The sequence below is a fragment of the Glandiceps talaboti genome, chromosome 8 (genome assembly GCF_964340395.1).
Source record: "Glandiceps talaboti chromosome 8, keGlaTala1.1, whole genome shotgun sequence".
Classification (NCBI taxonomy): domain Eukaryota; kingdom Metazoa; phylum Hemichordata; class Enteropneusta; family Spengelidae; genus Glandiceps; species Glandiceps talaboti.
The window spans coordinates 2531069-2550920 of NC_135556.1; the positions used below are offsets into that span (position 1 = coordinate 2531069).

The 19852-nt window shown below is 34.3% G+C and overlaps 2 protein-coding genes across 2 annotated transcripts in view; both read left to right on the plus strand.

Moving 5' to 3' along the window:
- The window catches only part of LOC144438696 (minichromosome maintenance domain-containing protein 2-like), a 53497-nt gene extending 46122 nt beyond the window's left edge, over window positions 1-7375 (plus strand). The window contains exons 14-16 of the mRNA XM_078127842.1: window positions 6497-6677; window positions 6991-7103; window positions 7367-7375. Of these exons, the coding sequence (XP_077983968.1) occupies window positions 6497-6677; window positions 6991-7103; window positions 7367-7375 (303 nt within the window). The remainder of the gene's footprint in view (window positions 1-6496; window positions 6678-6990; window positions 7104-7366) is intronic.
- A 362-nt stretch (window positions 7376-7737) lies between these two features.
- LOC144439081 (minichromosome maintenance domain-containing protein 2-like) lies at window positions 7738-16474 on the plus strand. Its single transcript, XM_078128336.1, has 7 exons — window positions 7738-8002; window positions 8517-8548; window positions 11986-12142; window positions 12760-12902; window positions 13147-13256; window positions 15074-15147; window positions 15564-16474. The coding sequence occupies exons 1-7, from the start codon at window positions 7850-7852 to the stop codon at window positions 15654-15656; spliced, it is 762 nt and encodes a 253-aa protein (XP_077984462.1). The 5' UTR covers window positions 7738-7849; the 3' UTR covers window positions 15657-16474.
- The last annotated feature ends 3378 nt before the right edge of the window (window positions 16475-19852 follow it).

Below are 19852 nucleotides of genomic sequence, written 5' to 3' on the forward strand. Positions count from 1 at the left end.
TCCAATATATACATTCCACTCAAATCACAATGTCCAATATGTACATTCCACTCAAATCATATAGTGTCCAATATATACATTCCACTTATATCATATAGTGTCCGATATATACATTCCACTTATATCATATAGTGTCCAATATATACATTCCACTCATATCATATAATGTCCAATATGTACATTCCACTCAAATCATATAGTGTCCAATATGTACATTCCACTCAAATCATATAATGTCCAATATATACATTCCACTCAAATCATATAGTGTCCAATATGTACATTCCACTCAAATCATATAGTGTCCAATATGTACATTCCACTTAAATCATATAGTGTCCAATATGTACATTCCACTCAGATCACAGTGTCCAATATGTACATTCCACTCATATCATATAGTGTCCAATATATACATTCCACTTATATCATATAGTGTCCAATATGTATATTCCACTCAAATCATATAGTGTCCAATTATATGTACATTCCACTCAAATCATAAAGTGTAGAATATGTACATTCCACTCATATCATATAGTGTCCAATATGTACATTCCACCACTCACATCATATAGTGTCCAATATGTACATTCCACTCATATCATATAGTGTCCAATATATAAATTCCACTCAAATCATATAGTGTCCAATATGTACATTCCACTCATATCATATAGTGTTCAATATGTACATTCCACTCAAATCATATAATGTCCAATATGTACATTCCACTCATATCATATAGTGTCCAATATATACATTCCACTTATATCATATAGTGTCCAATATGTACATTCCACTTAAATCATATAGTGTCCAATATGTACATTCCACTCATATCATATAGTGTCCAATATATACATTCCACTCAAATCATATAGTGTCCAATATGTACATTCCACTCATATCATATAGTGTCCAATATATACATTCCACTCAGATCACAATGTCCAATATGTAGATTCCACTCAGATCATATAGTGTCCAATTATATGTACATTACACTCAGATCATATAGTGTCCAATATGTACATTCCACTCAAATCATATAGTGTCCAATATGTACATTCCACTCAAATCATATAGTGTCCGATATATACATTCCACTTATATCATATAGTGTCCAATATATACATTCCACTCAAATCACAATGTCCAATATGTACATTCCACTCAAATCATATAGTGTCCAATATATACATTCCACTTATATCATATAGTGTCCGATATATACATTCCACTTATATCATATAGTGTCCAATATATACATTCCACTCATATCATATAATGTCCAATATGTACATTCCACTCAAATCATATAGTGTCCAATATGTACATTCCACTCAAATCATATAATGTCCAATATATACATTCCACTCAAATCATATAGTGTCCAATATGTACATTCCACTCAAATCATATAGTGTCCAATATGTACATTCCACTTAAATCATATAGTGTCCAATATGTACATTCCACTCAGATCACAGTGTCCAATATGTACATTCCACTCATATCATATAGTGTCCAATATATACATTCCACTTATATCATATAGTGTCCAATATGTATATTCCACTCAAATCATATAGTGTCCAATTATATGTACATTCCACTCAAATCATAAAGTGTCCAATATGTACATTCCACTCATATCATATAGTGTCCAATATGTACATTCCACCACTCACATCATATAGTGTCCAATATGTACATTCCACTCATATCATATAGTGTCCAATATATAAATTCCACTCAAATCATATAGTGTCCAATATGTACATTCCACTCATATCATATAGTGTTCAATATGTACATTCCACTCAAATCATATAATGTCCAATATGTACATTCCACTCATATCATATAGTGTCCAATATATACATTCCACTTATATCATATAGTGTCCAATATGTACATTCCACTTAAATCATATAGTGTCCAATATGTACATTCCACTCATATCATATAGTGTCCAATATATACATTCCACTCAAATCATATAGTGTCCAATATGTACATTCCACTCATATCATATAGTGTCCAATATATACATTCCACTCAGATCACAATGTCCAATATGTACATTCCACTCAAATCATATAGTGTCCAATATGTACATTCCACTCAAATCATATAGTGTCCAATATGTACATTCCACTCATATCATATAGTGTCCAATATGTACATTCCACTCAGATCACAATGTCCAATATGTACATTCCACTCAAATCATATAGTGTCCGATATGTACATTCCACTCAGATCACAATGTCCAATATGTACATTCCACTCAAATCATATAGTGTCCAATATGTACATTCCACTCATATCATATAGTGTCCAATATATACATTCCACTCAAATCATATAGTGTCCAATATGTACATTCCACTCATATCATATAGTGTCCAATATGTACATTCCACTCAAATCATATAGTGTCCGATATGTACATTCCACTCAGATCACAATGTCCAATATGTACATTCCACTCAAATCATATAGTGTCCAATATGTACATTCCACTCAAATCATATAGTGTCCAATATGTACATTCCACTCAAATCATATAGTGTCCAATTATATGTACATTCCACTCAAATCATAAAGTGTCCAATATGTACATTCCACTCATATCATATAATGTCCAATATATACATTCCACTCAAATCATATAGTGTCCAATATGTACATTCCACTCAGATCATATAGTGTCCAATATGTACATTCCACTCAAATCATATAGTGTCCAATATATACATTCCACTCATATCATATAGTGTCCAATATGTACATTCCACTCAAATCATAATAGTGTCCAATATGTACATTCCACTCAAATCATATAATGTCCAATATATACATTCCACTCAAATCATATAGTGTCCAATATGTACATTCCACTTAAATCATAGTGTCCAATATGTACATTCCACTCAGATCATATAGTGTCCAATATGTACATTCCACTCAGATCACAATGTCCAATATGTACATTCCACTCAGATCACAGTGTCCAATGTATACATTCCACTCAAATCATATAATGTCCAATATATACATTCCACTCAAATCATATAGTGTCCAATATGTACATTCCACTCAAATCATATAGTGTCCGATATGTACATTCCACTCAGATCACAATGTCCAATATGTACATTCCACTCAAATCATATAGTGTCCAATATGTACATTCCACTCAAATCATATAGTGTCCAATATGTACATTCCACTCAAATCATATAGTGTCCAATATGTACATTCCACTCAAATCATATATTGTCCAATATGTACATTCCACTCAAATCATATAGTGTCCAATATATACATTCCACTCATATCATATAGTGTCCAATATGTACATTCCACTCAAATCATATAGTGTCCAATATATACATTCCACTCATATCATATAGTGTCCAATATGTACATTCCACTCAAATCATAATAGTGTCCAATATGTACATTCCACTCAAATCATATAATGTCCAATATATACATTCCACTCAAATCATATAGTGTCCAATATGTACATTCCACTTAAATCATATAGTGTTCAATATGTACATTCCACTCAGATCATATAGTGTCCAATATGTACATTCCACTCAGATCACAATGTCCAATATGTACATTCCACTCAGATCACAGTGTCCAATGTATACATTACACTCAGATCATATAGTGTCCAATATGTACATTCCACTCATATCATATAGTGTCCAATATGTACATTCCACTCAAATCATATAGTGTCCAATATGTACATTCCACTCAGATCACAATGTCTAATATGTAGATTCCACTCAGATCATATAGTGTCCAATTATATGTACATTCCACTCAGATCATATAGTGTCCAATATGTACATTCCACTCAAATCATATAGTGTCCAATATGTACATTCCACTCAAATCATATAGTGTCCGATATATACATTCCACTTATATCATATAGTGTCCAATATATACATTCCACTCAAATCACAATGTCCAATATGTACATTCCACTCAAATCATATAGTGTCCAATATATACATTCCACTTATATCATATAGTGTCCGATATATACATTCCACTTATATCATATAGTGTCCAATATATACATTCCACTCATATCATATAATGTCCAATATGTACATTCCACTCAAATCATATAGTGTCCAATATGTACATTCCACTCAAATCATATAATGTCCAATATATACATTCCACTCAAATCATATAGTGTCCAATATGTACATTCCACTCAAATCATATAGTGTCCAATATGTACATTCCACTTAAATCATATAGTGTCCAATATGTACATTCCACTCAGATCACAGTGTCCAATATGTACATTCCACTCATATCATATAGTGTCCAATATGTACATTCCACTCATATCATATAGTGTCCAATATGTACATTCCACTCAGATCATATAGTGTCCAATATGTACATTCCACTCAAATCATATAGTGTCCAATATATACATTCCACTCAGATCACAATGTCCAATATGTACATTCCACTCAAATCATATAGTGTCCAATATGCACATTCCACTCAAATCATATAATGTCCAATATGTACATTCCACTCATATCATATAGTGTCCAATATATACATTCCACTCATATCATATAATGTCCAATATGTACATTCCACTCAAATCATATAGTGTCCAATATGTACATTCCACTCAAATCATATAATGTCCAATATATACATTCCACTCAAATCATATAGTGTCCAATATGTACATTCCACTCAAATCATATAGTGTCCAATATGTACATTCCACTCAAATCATATAGTGTCCAATATGTACATTCCACCACTCACATCATATAGTGTCCAATATGTACATTCCACTCATATCATATAGTGTCCAATATGTACATTCCATCAGTGTCCAATATGTATATTCCACTCAAATCATATAGTGTCCAATATGTACATTCCACTCAAATCATATAGTGTCCAATATGTACATTCCACTCAAATCATATAGTGTCCAATATGTACATTCCACTCAAATCATATAATGTCCAATATATACATTCCACTCATATCATATAGTGTCCAATATGTACATTCCACTCAAATCATATAGTGTCCAATATGTACATTCCACCACTCACATCATATAGTGTCCAATATGTACATTTCACTCATATCGTATAGTGTCCAATATGTACACTCCACTCAAATCATATAGTGTCCAATATGTACATTCCACTCAAATCATATAGTGTCCAATATGTACATTCCACTCAAATCATATAGTGTCCAATATGTACATTCCACTCAAATCATATAGTGTCCAATATGTACATTCCACTCAAATCATATAGTGTCCAATATGTACATTCCACTCAAATCATATAGTGTCCAATATGTACATTCCACTCAAATCATATAGTGTCCAATATGTACATTCCACTCAAATCATATAGTGTCCAATATGTACATTCCACTCAAATCATATAGTGTCCAATATGTACATTCCACTCAAATCATATAGTGTCCAATATGTACATTCCACTCAAATCATATAGTGTCCAATATGTACATTCCACTCAGATCACAATGTCCAATATGTACATTCCACTCAGATCATATAGTGTCCAATATATACATTCCACTCAAATCATATAGTGTCCAATATGTACATTCCACTCAAATCATATAGTGTCCAATATGTACATTCCACTCAAATCATATAGTGTCCAATATATACATTCCACTCAAATCATATAGTGTCCAATATGTACATTCCACTCATATCATATAGTGTCCAATATGTACATTCCACTCAGATCATATAGTGTCCAATATATACATTCCACTCAAATCATATAGTGTCCAATATGTACATTCCACTCAAATCATATAGTGTCCAATATGTACATTCCACTCAGATCATATAGTGTCCAATATATACATTCCACTCAAATCATATAGTGTCCAATATGTACATTCCACTCAGATCATATAGTGCCCAATATGTACATTCCACTCAAATCATATAGTGTCCAATATATACATTCCACTCAGATCATATAGTGTCCAATATGTACATTTCACTCAAATCATATAGTGTCCAATATGTACATTCCACTCATATCATATAGTGTCCAATATATACATTTCACTCAGATCATATAGTGTCCAATATATACATTCCACTCAGATCATATAGTGTCCAATATGTACATTCCACTCAAATCATATAGTGTCCAATATATACATTCCACTCAAATCATATAGTGTCCAATATGTACATTCCACTCAGATCATATAGTGTCCAATATATACATTCCACTCATATCATATAGTGTCCAATATATACATTCCACTCAGATCATATAGTGTCCAATATGTATATTCCACTCAATATACTGGTACACAATGTTGATATATAAATGGTATTCATTCAACATCTTTTTTATGTACATGTATTACTTGACGTTAACTTTGGCTTTGTGATTGTGAACAGAAAGGCAAACTTTCCAAAGGACTGAATTTACTGGCAATAGGCAACGATACAGCTGTAATCCACAGACTATTAACCTATGGATCTTCTTTCACACGACATCATGTACACCATACTGGAATGACTTCATTATTTGCAACAGTTACTAAAGATAACTATGGTACTGGAGCACGTGTGATAGATGGTATGTACTATGTGGAGATGTTCATAGCAATTGATGTTACTAAAGTAGAATAGAAATATTTCAAACATCACTAACTGTATAACAATGTAGTAACTATAATTGTAATTAACAACAAGAGAAATAGCTATAGCAACACAGTAAAGTGAGGTAATTGCTTCTCTGATGATGATGATAACCTTTCCAGTATAGCACATAACCGATATCCCATGTACTCTTTTCTTGCTTTTTATGCCTCATTTAAGGAAAGTAATCTTGATCGATGCATAAATTAAGCAATCAAACTTTTTGTTTTCAATTGTTATTTTTCCTTCAGGAGGCTCTCTACTTCTATCAAGTGGTGGAATTTGTACTCTTGGTGATTTAACCTACTATAAGAAGGATGTAAGAGATAGACTTCTTCAGGGTATGTATACTGATAAGTACATGGTATGTATACTGATAAGTACATGGTATGTATACTGATAAGTACATGGTATGTATACTGATAAGTACATGGTATGTATACTGATAAGTACATGGTATGTATACTGATAAGTACATGGTATGTATACTGATAAGTACATGGTATGTATATGTGTACCGCTAACACATTAGACAGACTTGTCAATGGTATGTATACTGATAACATATTAGACAGATACTTGCTAAAACAGTTGTATAGAATCTATTGTTCATTTGTCGCTAAACAGATTCTGTAGTGTACATGTACATGTATTTGTATAACACATTGTATTGTATAATGTACAATGGGGAAATGATCACTGTGCAAATATTCAACATCCAGTAAAATCATAATATGCAGCTCGCGCGATCATCTTTATCTTGAAAAGATATAAGAAAATGTTACGTCAAAAGTCATAACACAGACACAGACACAGACATATACACACACAGACAACACACTCATACATGCACACACAGACACACATACGCAGACACACTTACACAGACACACACACACACACACATGCACACACACACACACACACACACACACACACACACACACACACACACACACACACTCATACATGCACACACAGTGAAAAGACTACAAAAATTAAAACCACTGTCCGCTTTATGACAATACTCAAAGTGGAAAATATGCAAGTGTTGGAATGAACTGAAATAAGATACTTGTTAATGTTCATAAAGTGTTTGTACCAACAGCAATGGAAAGTAGTACAATAACTATAGATATTCCTAAGAAGTACAGTGATCTGATGTCATCACAATTGATACTACCAATTGAATGTAACATCTGGGCCTATATAGATAATTCTACTAACAAGACAACTCACACAAAGGATATCTTTACACAACATGTAAGTTTTCTCCTAAAGTGTGAATATATGAAAACATGATGGCTGTAATGACTGTATGCAGTGTTTCAAGCTAATTGTGGTATACAATGAGAGTGTGATTATGGTTCATAATTCAATTTGTCATATCATTGTGGAAATTAGTTTATAATCAATATACAAATTACACTGGAAAATTAAGTTATATGTATGCACATCTGGCTTATATTTGATTTTCACTGATCAGATAAGATACATTTACATCTAGTCTTACACTTTGTTAATTAGTAATAATTAATATTTTTATTGCAGAAAAGGGTACAATTTAATAAAAAGCTGAAAATGATATGAAAGCAAGAAATTGATTATCTGAGAATACATGGCATTATTAATTCAATTATGCATATTGTCACAACAAACCAAACCTCAATTTGAGTGTTAAATTAGATGTTTCTTCAGTTTATCACTTTGTACAAAACCTGTCTATAAAAGTTACCATATAATTACTTAATAACTATTAAAATGCATTTTTTGCTAGGCAATGGGCAACATTCCCAAGACTTTTACAGAGTAAGTTTTTTTGACTTATTCATAGCTTTTAGCACACTGTAGCAAACACAGAGATTCAGTGGTGTTGTACTCCATTATGGCATGACACAGCATGGAGAGTAAAAAAAGTTACTTTAGAGTGGTAAATTGCAAATGAATGTGATGTGCTTCAATTATTCTATTGAGAGAGACATAATAAACACTGAATAATTAACCCTTTAATGGCTTGGTTTCAGCAATGCTATGTAATTACAACCTAAATACATAGTGTTTAAATCTTTGTCTGACCAAGGTATGTAGTAGATAGATCCTACTCATTACCAGCTACACTTTACTGTCCAATTGATTCTTTGAACTATGAACAATATATTCTCCATGGCACAACACCTTTTTTTTTTGTCACTCAGAGGCACTTTAATCTGTACTGCTTGTGATTAGCATATCATAACTTTGTACATGGTTATAGTTATTCAACAACTTGGATTTATCATAGAACATTACAATTCTGCTGATGCTAAAAGTAACACCTTTTAGCACCTTCTTACACCTGTACCCATATGGTGAATAACGCCACCAGCCTACGCTTTGGGGCTATGTGTAAATAAAACTTGTTTGTCTAAACTAAGCATCTTGCTGGAACTCGTTGACACCTCTCAATCCGATAATGGTCAGTAGTTGTACCTCAGATCACAGACAAGAAACTGTGTTCCTTGTCTGTGCTCAGATGTTGTACCATGGCTCACAGTCCTGCTTGCAGACGGTACACGCGTTTCGCTCAACACCGTCCTACGAAAAGTAACCGTCCTATAGCGAGTGCGAAAACAAAATACTTTCGCACCAATAACAAAATAATTACATATAATTTTTTTTTCTTCTAAAGGCTTAAAGCTATCAAATATTAGCAATCGGTCGAATATGCACTAATTTTACATCTTTTTGACGATAGTAGTCGCTGGTGCGATCACAAAAAGTGTCGAAATCGGAACTTTGCCAGTTCTGACTGATTTCAAAGTCCCGCCTTACAAACTCCGCCACATTTGATCGGGCGTCCACTTGGGCATAAATTACGATTGAACTTGTGATTTCGGGATTTCTGGTCCTCCGGACTGGGACTAGTACTTTTGTAGCCAAGGCGAGGTAAAATTACTAAATAGTCGATTTATTGCTGATATTTGAACACAGGTGCGTTAAATCTTTAGTTACTAGCATTTCAGGTAAGCCCAGGTTTCACAACTGTCTCTTTGTAGGCGACTTACTCCGTATGCAAGCAGGGCGACATGGACCCTCAGACCACTAATGGTCAACCGGTCTGAGATGGATCATAGACCCTACGAAATGGATGTAGCCTAGTAGAAATGTCTGTATTTGTGAACAGTAAGGAATGTCTCTCAGATAGACTGTGTCCATGACTGTACAATGTTGTGTCAATCAAGGCCTCTTCGCAGGTTTGTGAAAATGATGCTGGGGACTAATCTCCATTTCAAAAAGGGAAGTTTTTCTAACTGAAAAAGGTGTTTGTCCTGAATGTTCGATAACTTGCATTTCCGTCATTTTCTCGTCTCTGTTAATTTTAGCGACGAAGGGATATGATATTCTATAGAACGCCTTTTGTTTTATCAATTACAAACAATAGCATGTGAAGGGCGATATAATGTTGCCTTGTCCGAGAAACGGGAAGTACACTAGCTGTTTTCACTTCACTGCTCACACTTACATTGAAGAGCTATGTAGTCAGTAATCTTGGCTAGTCTATTCTATTGTCAAACAGAATTTTCCCTCAAATTCAACATCACTGTCAGAATATATTCGAGAAAGGTTTACAACGTTTAAACTTTATTCATCCTGGATTCAATAGCAAGTGTACATTCTTTGATCACGGATTTGCGAGTGCAAAACATTATAAAAGCACGGGACTGCAATTTTGTGTTCCTTGTCTGTGTAACCTCAGACCACTGAAAATATTCATTAGTGGTCTGAGTCTAAATTGGAACACATCTCCGTTTATAGTGCTAGTTGTGTGTATTCACTAAGCCGTTTCAATATAATAATCATATGGACGTTTTATTTTCAACATCACGCAAACCATTGGCCTCTTTTCATGGTAGCGATTAGTCTATCTGCTAGACCTCGGATGTTCTTCCGATACAATACGACACACGACCGAACATCGCTATCAAGGTTGGAACATCCAAGGCAAGCCCTCACTGCGAACTTCGTTCGCTTATAGTATCGAAAGAAAGCACGAACATCTAGCAGCAAGACTAGGTAGCGATTTAACAGACGCCAACAAAATCGAATTTTAGACTCTAATATTACTCTTCGCACGTACAGAGTACTTTTTATAGGATAATATCATAAAAAGTGAATCAGAGCAAGCATCTAACCTAGAGTCTAAAATTAGATTTTATCCGATAATGGATATTTGTGTAATGTCGCGTCTTCATGGGGTCAGGTGTAAAAAAGACGGGTCAAAGTTTGGAAATGTGCACTCAGAGAACTGCGACACAACTGCTGACAGAGAGTTCTCAAATCATATTTCAGAGCTAAGGTGGCTATTGTCCTGCGTGTTCATTATAAAGCAGCCAAGTTCGCGTCACAATTTGTAAAATAACGCTACGACATTATACTAAACAATAAAGAATAAATAAGCCTTTGAAGTTTCTGTGCTCCTATACTATAAATACTTCCTATGAATCTGGCCACAGCTACTCATGTCCTAGTCCAGCTGCTAGACCTCAGGTGTTATTCCGAATTTACAATACGATAAGGATGGGCGTTCGCCATCACAGCGAACTTCATCGGGAGAAAGCCCGAACGTCTAGCAGCAAGACACCTTTCTATAGTGGTCTGAGTGCACCATGCATACAATGAAAAGATGGAAAAGAAGATTATGCAAATACCCGACACTTCTTTATTTCTGTTGATATAGATGATGAGGCCAATTAACACATTTCTAACAGCTTAGCATATTAACTAACCTCGGATTTTCGAGGTTGGGAAGTTCTCAATTGGTCATACTTTAGCATCGGAGAGAATTGTAATGCTTTGAAATTGTTACAAGAGTTTGTCATTTTTTAATACCATTTTATGGCACCTGCAAACTTAACATATTTTGTATTACTGGTATAAATGATGTAAGTGTTGTCAGCTTTGCTGTTTTTGGTGATAATTGTATTTTTAACACTTTAAAGTCTGGTACACTATTTCAGGAGTATAATTATAGAAATAAAGTACTCATAGTGTACAATTTATACTGGTATATGTCAAATAACAAAACAACAACAATAGTGTTGACTTTCTATTATATAAAATAACATCCAATTATTAACTGCAATTTTGAAGACTTGCTAACATTCTTATCCTATGCCATAATTACTGTTTTGTTATTTGATATCTTAGAACTACACAAAATGATTCAAATGTCTCACTCATTATTTCCTCTTGTCGTTTTCCATCAGTACTTTTGGAATGATTTATAGCTGTGAAAGTACTGACACATCATGGAATGACTATACAGAACAATGTCTAATGAACCAAATACTAAGTAATGCAGTATTAGATGAACATCAACTACACACTGTCCACTCAATCATATCAAAGGAAGACTTTCAGTTGGTAAGTGTCAGCAATCTTGTCTCAAATAGGGAAGACTTTCAATATGTAATTGTCAAGGCTTTTGTCTTTCACTAAAATATTAATGATAAATAATGGTAATTAGACATCACATACATTGTTGATGTCAGGCATTAATTACATTTGTATACTGTAATTAAAACAGAATCATGGTTGATAGATTGACAAACTATATTTGCCCATTGACAATACATACATGTATATTAGACAAAGTGGTAAGATCCAAACATAAGATAATTACCAATTCAATAAGAATGCAGTAACATTAACCAACCAAAGCTATTGAACAGCACTATAGGTTTTGGAGTCTAGTCTTATACATTAATTAGTTGGTTGATTTATTGACTGACTGACAGTCTGGTTGGATGGTTGGTTGGTGGATTGGCTGGCTGGTTGGACAGATTGACAGACAGACAGACAGACAGACAGACAGACACAAATAAATAAATAAATAAATAAATAAATAAATAAATAGATGGATGTGCTTTGTGATAGCATTCAATTTCATCTTTTATTTTGAGGACTCGATAAAATCATATCTTGACACCTAAAATCTGATAAAAGCAGTGGATGTTTGTTTGTTTGTTTGTTATCTCTAGTTTATAGACCATGTTTGTAACAGAAGTGTTGAATTCACCTCAGCTGCTGCATACCTCATTAAAGGCTACTATGTAGCAAGCAGAAGAGTACGATCATGTGGTATCCATGGTACGGCATTGCCACAAACAGCTATAAGGACAATGTGAGTGTTTTAATTGAGATAGAAGCTGTCATTAATTTACCAATCATACAGTCACTTAATTAGTTAATTACCATAAAAGTTTTTTTTTCCAAATTTGAGACACTGTCAATCATAACTCCTTCATTTGTATACTTTGGATTCTCACCAGTAAGTGACTTCAAAACAATCAATATTCCCCACATTTCTAGAGAATTGATCCAATTGCATCAGGACATTCTAAACTCAGTATGTATTCTTCTTTCAGTGCATGTATGGCATCAGGACATTCTAAACTCAGTCTCAGAGACAAAGTCATTGAAGAAGATGCTGTGATGGCTATTATGATTTATGAAGAATCAATGACAGCAAGATATGGTTGGTTATTTTCCATCCATTCTATGTAGTAGTATTTGATGTAAAATATAAAGCTTATGCATATGCATGCCATTAGTTACACTGTGGTTGATGATTTTACAAGTTTGTTTACTAAATAATAGCACCAATGGCATTGTAGCAAAACTGTAGTTTTTAAAAATGTTTACCCACATGCTGATCCATGCTAGGTATATGTGTTCATTTGTTGAATGAGTATGCAGTTGTCCATCCAACCCTGTTGGTATCTATGCAATCTACGCAATCATTTGGCTGTTGCTATGGGCGTGGTCAATGTTGGTAGTGATATTTGCATACATTTTTTGAATGTTTACTCACTCACCAAATGATGTTGTTATTTAATCAAACTATACTGCCATTTGGTTGTTGCTATGGGTGTGGTCATGGTTGCTAGGGCCAATTGGGTCAAAATGTTTTGAAGAAAATCTGCAGAATAACACTTCCAGAAACATCTCACCAAGTTTCAGCCTCTGACCAAGTACTTTTTGAGATATAAGTTTTTGACCAAAATTCATATTTTTTACACATAATTTGCATATCACTGATAAGATCATTATATGCTTTATATTTCTTCATCTATACAATGTACATCCCCATATGTATACCCATTAAATTTCAGCCCAATATGCTCAGTATTTTGGAATTAAAGATTTTTGACCAAAAAGACATATTTTAGCCCTAATTTGGATATCACTGATGAGATCATCATGTCGTGAACAATTCTTTATCTAAACACCCTAAAGAATGTTCCCACCACCGAACGTCAGACTGATCTGCCCAGTAGTTTAGTCCCTGCTGGACATAGTGCAGGACGGAGGGCTTATAGCTTGGGCTCCGTACGTCAGTCTGTGCGTCCGGATCCATTTCTTGGACATTCATTGACTGATTTCTTTCAAACTTAGTAAATGGATAATGAACTATGACTTACATATACACGTCAATTTGCTTTGGAAATTTGGTGGGAATGTTCTTTTTTTTTTGTATTTAACAAGTGGGAATGTTCTTAGGGGCATGTTAATTTAGATTTGTTCATTACATGAAGATTCCATTAGTGATATGAAGTACAAAATTTCCTTGTTTTGAAAATTCCACAGCGTTGTGGCATATGCAATATCTCTAACTTCAACGTTGACGAACGGTCGCCATTTGTTTGTGTATGTTCAGAATCGATGTGTTTTGTCCAATCAGAGAGGTGTTTTCTGATGACATTTAACGTGAATATCATGATATTTAACGTCCCATATCAGAAGTGATATTTCGCATTAAACGTCACAAGGAGTGATTGATATGGGCATATATAGGTATATGACAAAAATCGGTTATTACCCGATATCACCTCTTCATTCATTGTATCACCGCGTTCGTGAAGTTTCCGTAACGTGTACTGCAATATTGCAGTGTTTTGTTAAGAGTTGTAAGCAGGTAAACTCCTCAGTCATTTTGCTAGGGTTCCCCATCAAATTCAAGGTACAATGCATGGTAAGCTATGCCAGTTTTACCATATACCCCCTTACTGTTACTGGGGTTCCCTAACCTTAACAAAAACACTGTATATGAACAGAGCGCAATGCTTTGATGTATTATTATCACACATGGTGACTGAGTGAGAGAGAGATGTATATGTGTATGTCTGTAGAGTTGTAGACATAGAGTACAATTCACCAAGCAAAACATTTTCTATCTTCATGTAAGTACGTTTGATTTTCTAGCTGTATTAACTGTGAATACTGATTTGCCACAACTTCCACACCTATACACCACTTTCAATATAACACACAGCCTTTCAATATTTGTTACAGGATATTCTGTGCTGAGTGTACAACCAACTCCTCATTTTAAGGATGACAACCTGTCTATGTACATTGGCAAGGAGGTAAATTCAAAATAATACCACTAATTCCGGTCACTGTTCATCCACTCAGTGCTTGTCATCCACTCAGTGCATGTGTATTCTATATTGTTGTAGTTGATAACAGAGCATAGTATGCCAAATAACCCATTGACTTTTATAGATTTTGAAATCACAATATTACTAATTCACATTTTTATGAGGCATTGTGCAAAGACCTGGTATGACGTGGAGTGTTCACATCATTGTCATAAACATGTAATTTACTAACATGTCTTTTGAAAGATTGTATGTTGTTTAATATATTAGGAAAAGATAAAAGTTAATGTACTTCACAGTCTTTCTGTTCTAGAAGTCTCCTATCTGCACATATACGGTACATAACAATCTTGTGAAATGCAAGTCAATGATATTAAGACATTCAAGTTATCTCTTTACAGAATGACCTGAGAATGCATCAATTCAAGATTCAGCTGACCAGGTTCTGCTTATCTCATGCTGCTGAAATAAGAAGTGGTTTCACTGAAGAGTAAACTCAGTGATTAGCATAGTCTCTTATAATACGAGTATTTCACCAGTTTGCTTCTATTCTCCAAGATGTCCAACTTCAGTAGGCTCCCTACATTCAAAACTCATTGAAATGAATCAAATGAACAATCTCCTTCTAATATGTGTTTGAGATATAGAAATAGAGCAGGGCGTTGTTTTCATCTTAGGACACTTGGTTTACTATGTAACCGTAGCATGCCCATCACGTCACACCATGTAATGCACCACACCACATCACATCAAACATCACCAACCATCACATCAAACATCACATCACATCGCACTTGGTGACACTACATCACACCGCATCAATGGACAGTGGTATTTTTGTTTGCTTGTAGATTTCAGAAATACAAACATAAACTGAACATTGGAAATCAAGCTCTTTTATACTGGTTTGTAATGTTGTCAAAATTTGCAGACACTGGTGCAAGAGACACTGATGTCTAACCATCTTGAAGTGTCATGTCATGAACACAGTCAGCACTACATAATGAGATTGAAGGTACAAGACAGTAGAAATGTCAAATTGAGTAGATTCACTTATCAGTCAGATCTCTCATGCATATACTCTTTTCCATCTCAATCTACATGTAGATGCCACTTTTGTCAATTTCTGTCAGCAAGGGTGAGTAGATAATGATAAATCATATTCTGTATTAATATAGTTTCAGGGTAAATTTATTCCAGTATTGTAGAAAAGAGCAATAAAATCAACTTTGGTTATATGTATTGTGAACACTGACCAGTGCAAATAGCATAAATTTGTGGACAATGTCATTTTAATTGCAAAAAGTGTTTAAAACCCAGTATTGATATTTACTACTATGCTGTGTAATACTTTTAATAATGTATATGCATATGTATTTATTAAATGTAAATAGTAAATTCTACACACTTTTAAACTTTTATGAACTGTCTTTATTTATAATATTTGATTGTCACACTTGTTTAAAAGTTATGTAAAAATATGCCAATTTGTTTTCATAACTGGAATATTTAATAAATTGAAGAAATGTTGACAATATAGAAAACCAGTCTTTTATTTTCCCCTGATGCCGTTTGCAGATTGGATGGGACTTTAGCACTAACGAATAATATACCAGATGTAATCAATTGTCCAGTTAACACAGTACACATGGTACAGTAGACTAAGAGATTCATAATCAATTGTCCAGTTAACAAAGTACACATGGTACAGTAGACTAAGAGATTCATAATCAATTGTCCAGTTAACAAAGTACACATGGTACAGTAGACTAAGAGATTCATAATCAATTGTCCAGTTAACAAAGTACACATGGTACAGTAGACTAAGAGATTCATAATCAATTGTCCAGTTAAACACAGTACACATGGTACAGTAGACTAAGAGATTCATAATCAATTGTCCAGTTAACACAGTACACATGGTACAGTAGACTAAGAGATTCATAATCAATTGTCCAGTTAACACAGTACACATGGTACAGTAGACTAAGAGATTCATAATCAATTGTCCAGTTAACACAGTACACATGGTACAGTAGACTAAGAGATTCATAATCAATTGTCCAGTTAACACAGTACACATGGTACAGTAGACTAAGAGATTCATAATCAATTGTCCAGTTAAACACAGTACACATGGTACAGTAGACTAAGAGATTCATAATCAATTGTCCAGTTAAACACAGTACACATGGTACAGTAGACTAAGAGATTCATAATCAATTGTCCAGTTAAACACAGTACACATGGTACAGTAGACTAAGAGATTCATAATCAATTGTCCAGTTAAACACAGTACACATGGTACAGTAGACTAAGAGATTCATAATCAATTGTCCAGTTAAACACAGTACACATGGTACAGTAGACTAAGAGATTCATAATCAATTGTCCAGTTAAACACAGTACACATGGTACAGTAGACTAAGAGATTCATAATCAATTGTCCAGTTAAACACAGTACACATGGTACAGTAGACTAAGAGATTCATAATCAATTGTCCAGTTAAACACAGTACACATGGTACAGTAGACTAAGAGATTCATAATCAATTGTCCAGTTAAACACAGTACACATGGTACAGTAGACTAAGAGATTCATAATCAATTGTCCAGTTAACACAGTACACATGGTACAGTAGACTAAGAGATTCATAATCAATTGTCCAGTTAACACAGTACACATGGTACAGTAGACTAAGAGATTCACAGTACACATGGTACAGTAGACTAAGAGATTCATAATCAATTGTCCAGTTAAACACAGTACACATGGTACAGTAGACTAAGAGATTCATAATCAATTGTCCAGTTAAACACAGTACACATGGTACAGTAGACTAAGAGATTCATAATCAATTGTCCAGTTAAACACAGTACACATGGTACAGTAGACTAAGAGATTCATAATCAATTGTCCAGTTAAACACAGTACACATGGTACAGTAGACTAAGAGATTCATAATCAATTGTCCAGTTAAACACAGTACACATGGTACAGTAGACTAAGAGATTCATAATCAATTGTCCAGTTAAACACAGTACACATGGTACAGTAGACTAAGAGATTCATAATCAATTGTCCAGTTAAACACAGTACACATGGTACAGTAGACTAAGAGATTCATAATCAATTGTCCAGTTAAACACAGTACACATGGTACAGTAGACTAAGAGATTCATAATCAATTGTCCAGTTAAACACAGTACACATGGTACAGTAGACTAAGAGATTCATAATCAATTGTCCAGTTAAACACAGTACACATGGTACAGTAGACTAAGAGATTCATAACTGACATGTATTCATTTAAAGCTTCCCTCGCTGTAACTGGACTTACTATCATTTTTTCAATCATACAACAAATGACATATACATATGTATGTATTTACTGAGAATTGTTACAATACTAATAATTAGATGTATGTTTCGATGAGATGTCAATTTTATCATAAGTAATTTCAGTTGCAGCTAATACAGCTTAAACACTCGTTGTAATGAGTACATACAGAATACACATGGAAATGAATGTTATAGTCTACCAGTGTGTTCAAAGACTAACATCATGATCAAAACTTTCTTTGAGCTACTTCTGAAGTGCTTAGCACTGTAACAATATCATGAGATCCTGTACAAAGGCAAGCGGCAGTCTTTCTTTGAATTGTTCAGTTCAGATATGAATTATGGATTGTTCAGAAATTCTAAACTGTACAATAATACTGTAATGTACAATGTAAACATTTGTAATATTCTGTTAACACGTAATAAGAAATGTAAGTTAGGCAATAACATACACGTCTGAGTGGCACACATCACATACACATGTATACAAATGTTTTTATTGTTTGCATTGTGGAAAATGCTACTCTCTATTTCTACATTACAACATGAAGTTTTGAGTTGTAAAGATATTGCCTGTAATATTACTCAGTCCCTTCTATTTGAATATCTCTTAAATATCTCTCAGTTCACCCCCCCCCCCCCCACACACACACACACACACTCTCTCTCTCTCTCTCTCTCTCTCTCTCTCTCTCTCTCTCTCTCTCTCTCTCTCTCTCTCGCACACAACTACAGCTACAGACAATTAGAACAAAATTTGACAGACATTCATCATTTCCTCTCATCTGGACTTTTATTGCCTGTAATATTACTCAGTCCCTTCTATTTGAATATCTCTTAAATATCTCTCAGTTCACCCCCCCCCCCCACACACACACACACACACACACTCTCTCTCTCTCTCTCTCTCTCTCTCTCTCTCTCTCTCTCTCTCTCTCTCTCTCTCTCTCTCTCTCTCTCTCTCTCTCTCTCTCTCTCTCTCTCTCTCTCTCTTTCTCTTTCTCTTGCACACAACTACAGCTACAGACAATTAGAACAAAATTTGACAGACATTCATCATTTCCTCTCATCTGGACTTTTATTGGAAAATGCTACTCTCTATTTCTACATTACAACATGAAGCTTTGAGTTGTAAAGATATTGCCTGTAATATTACTCAGTCCCTTCTATTTGAATATCTCTTAAATATCTCTCAGTTCACCCCCCCCCCCCACACACACACACTCTCTCACTCACTCACTCACTCACTCACTCACTCACTCTCTCTCTCTCTCTCTCTCTCTCTCTCTCTCTCTCTCTCTCTCTCTCTCTCTCTCTCTCTCTCTCTCTCTCTCTCTCTCTCTCTCT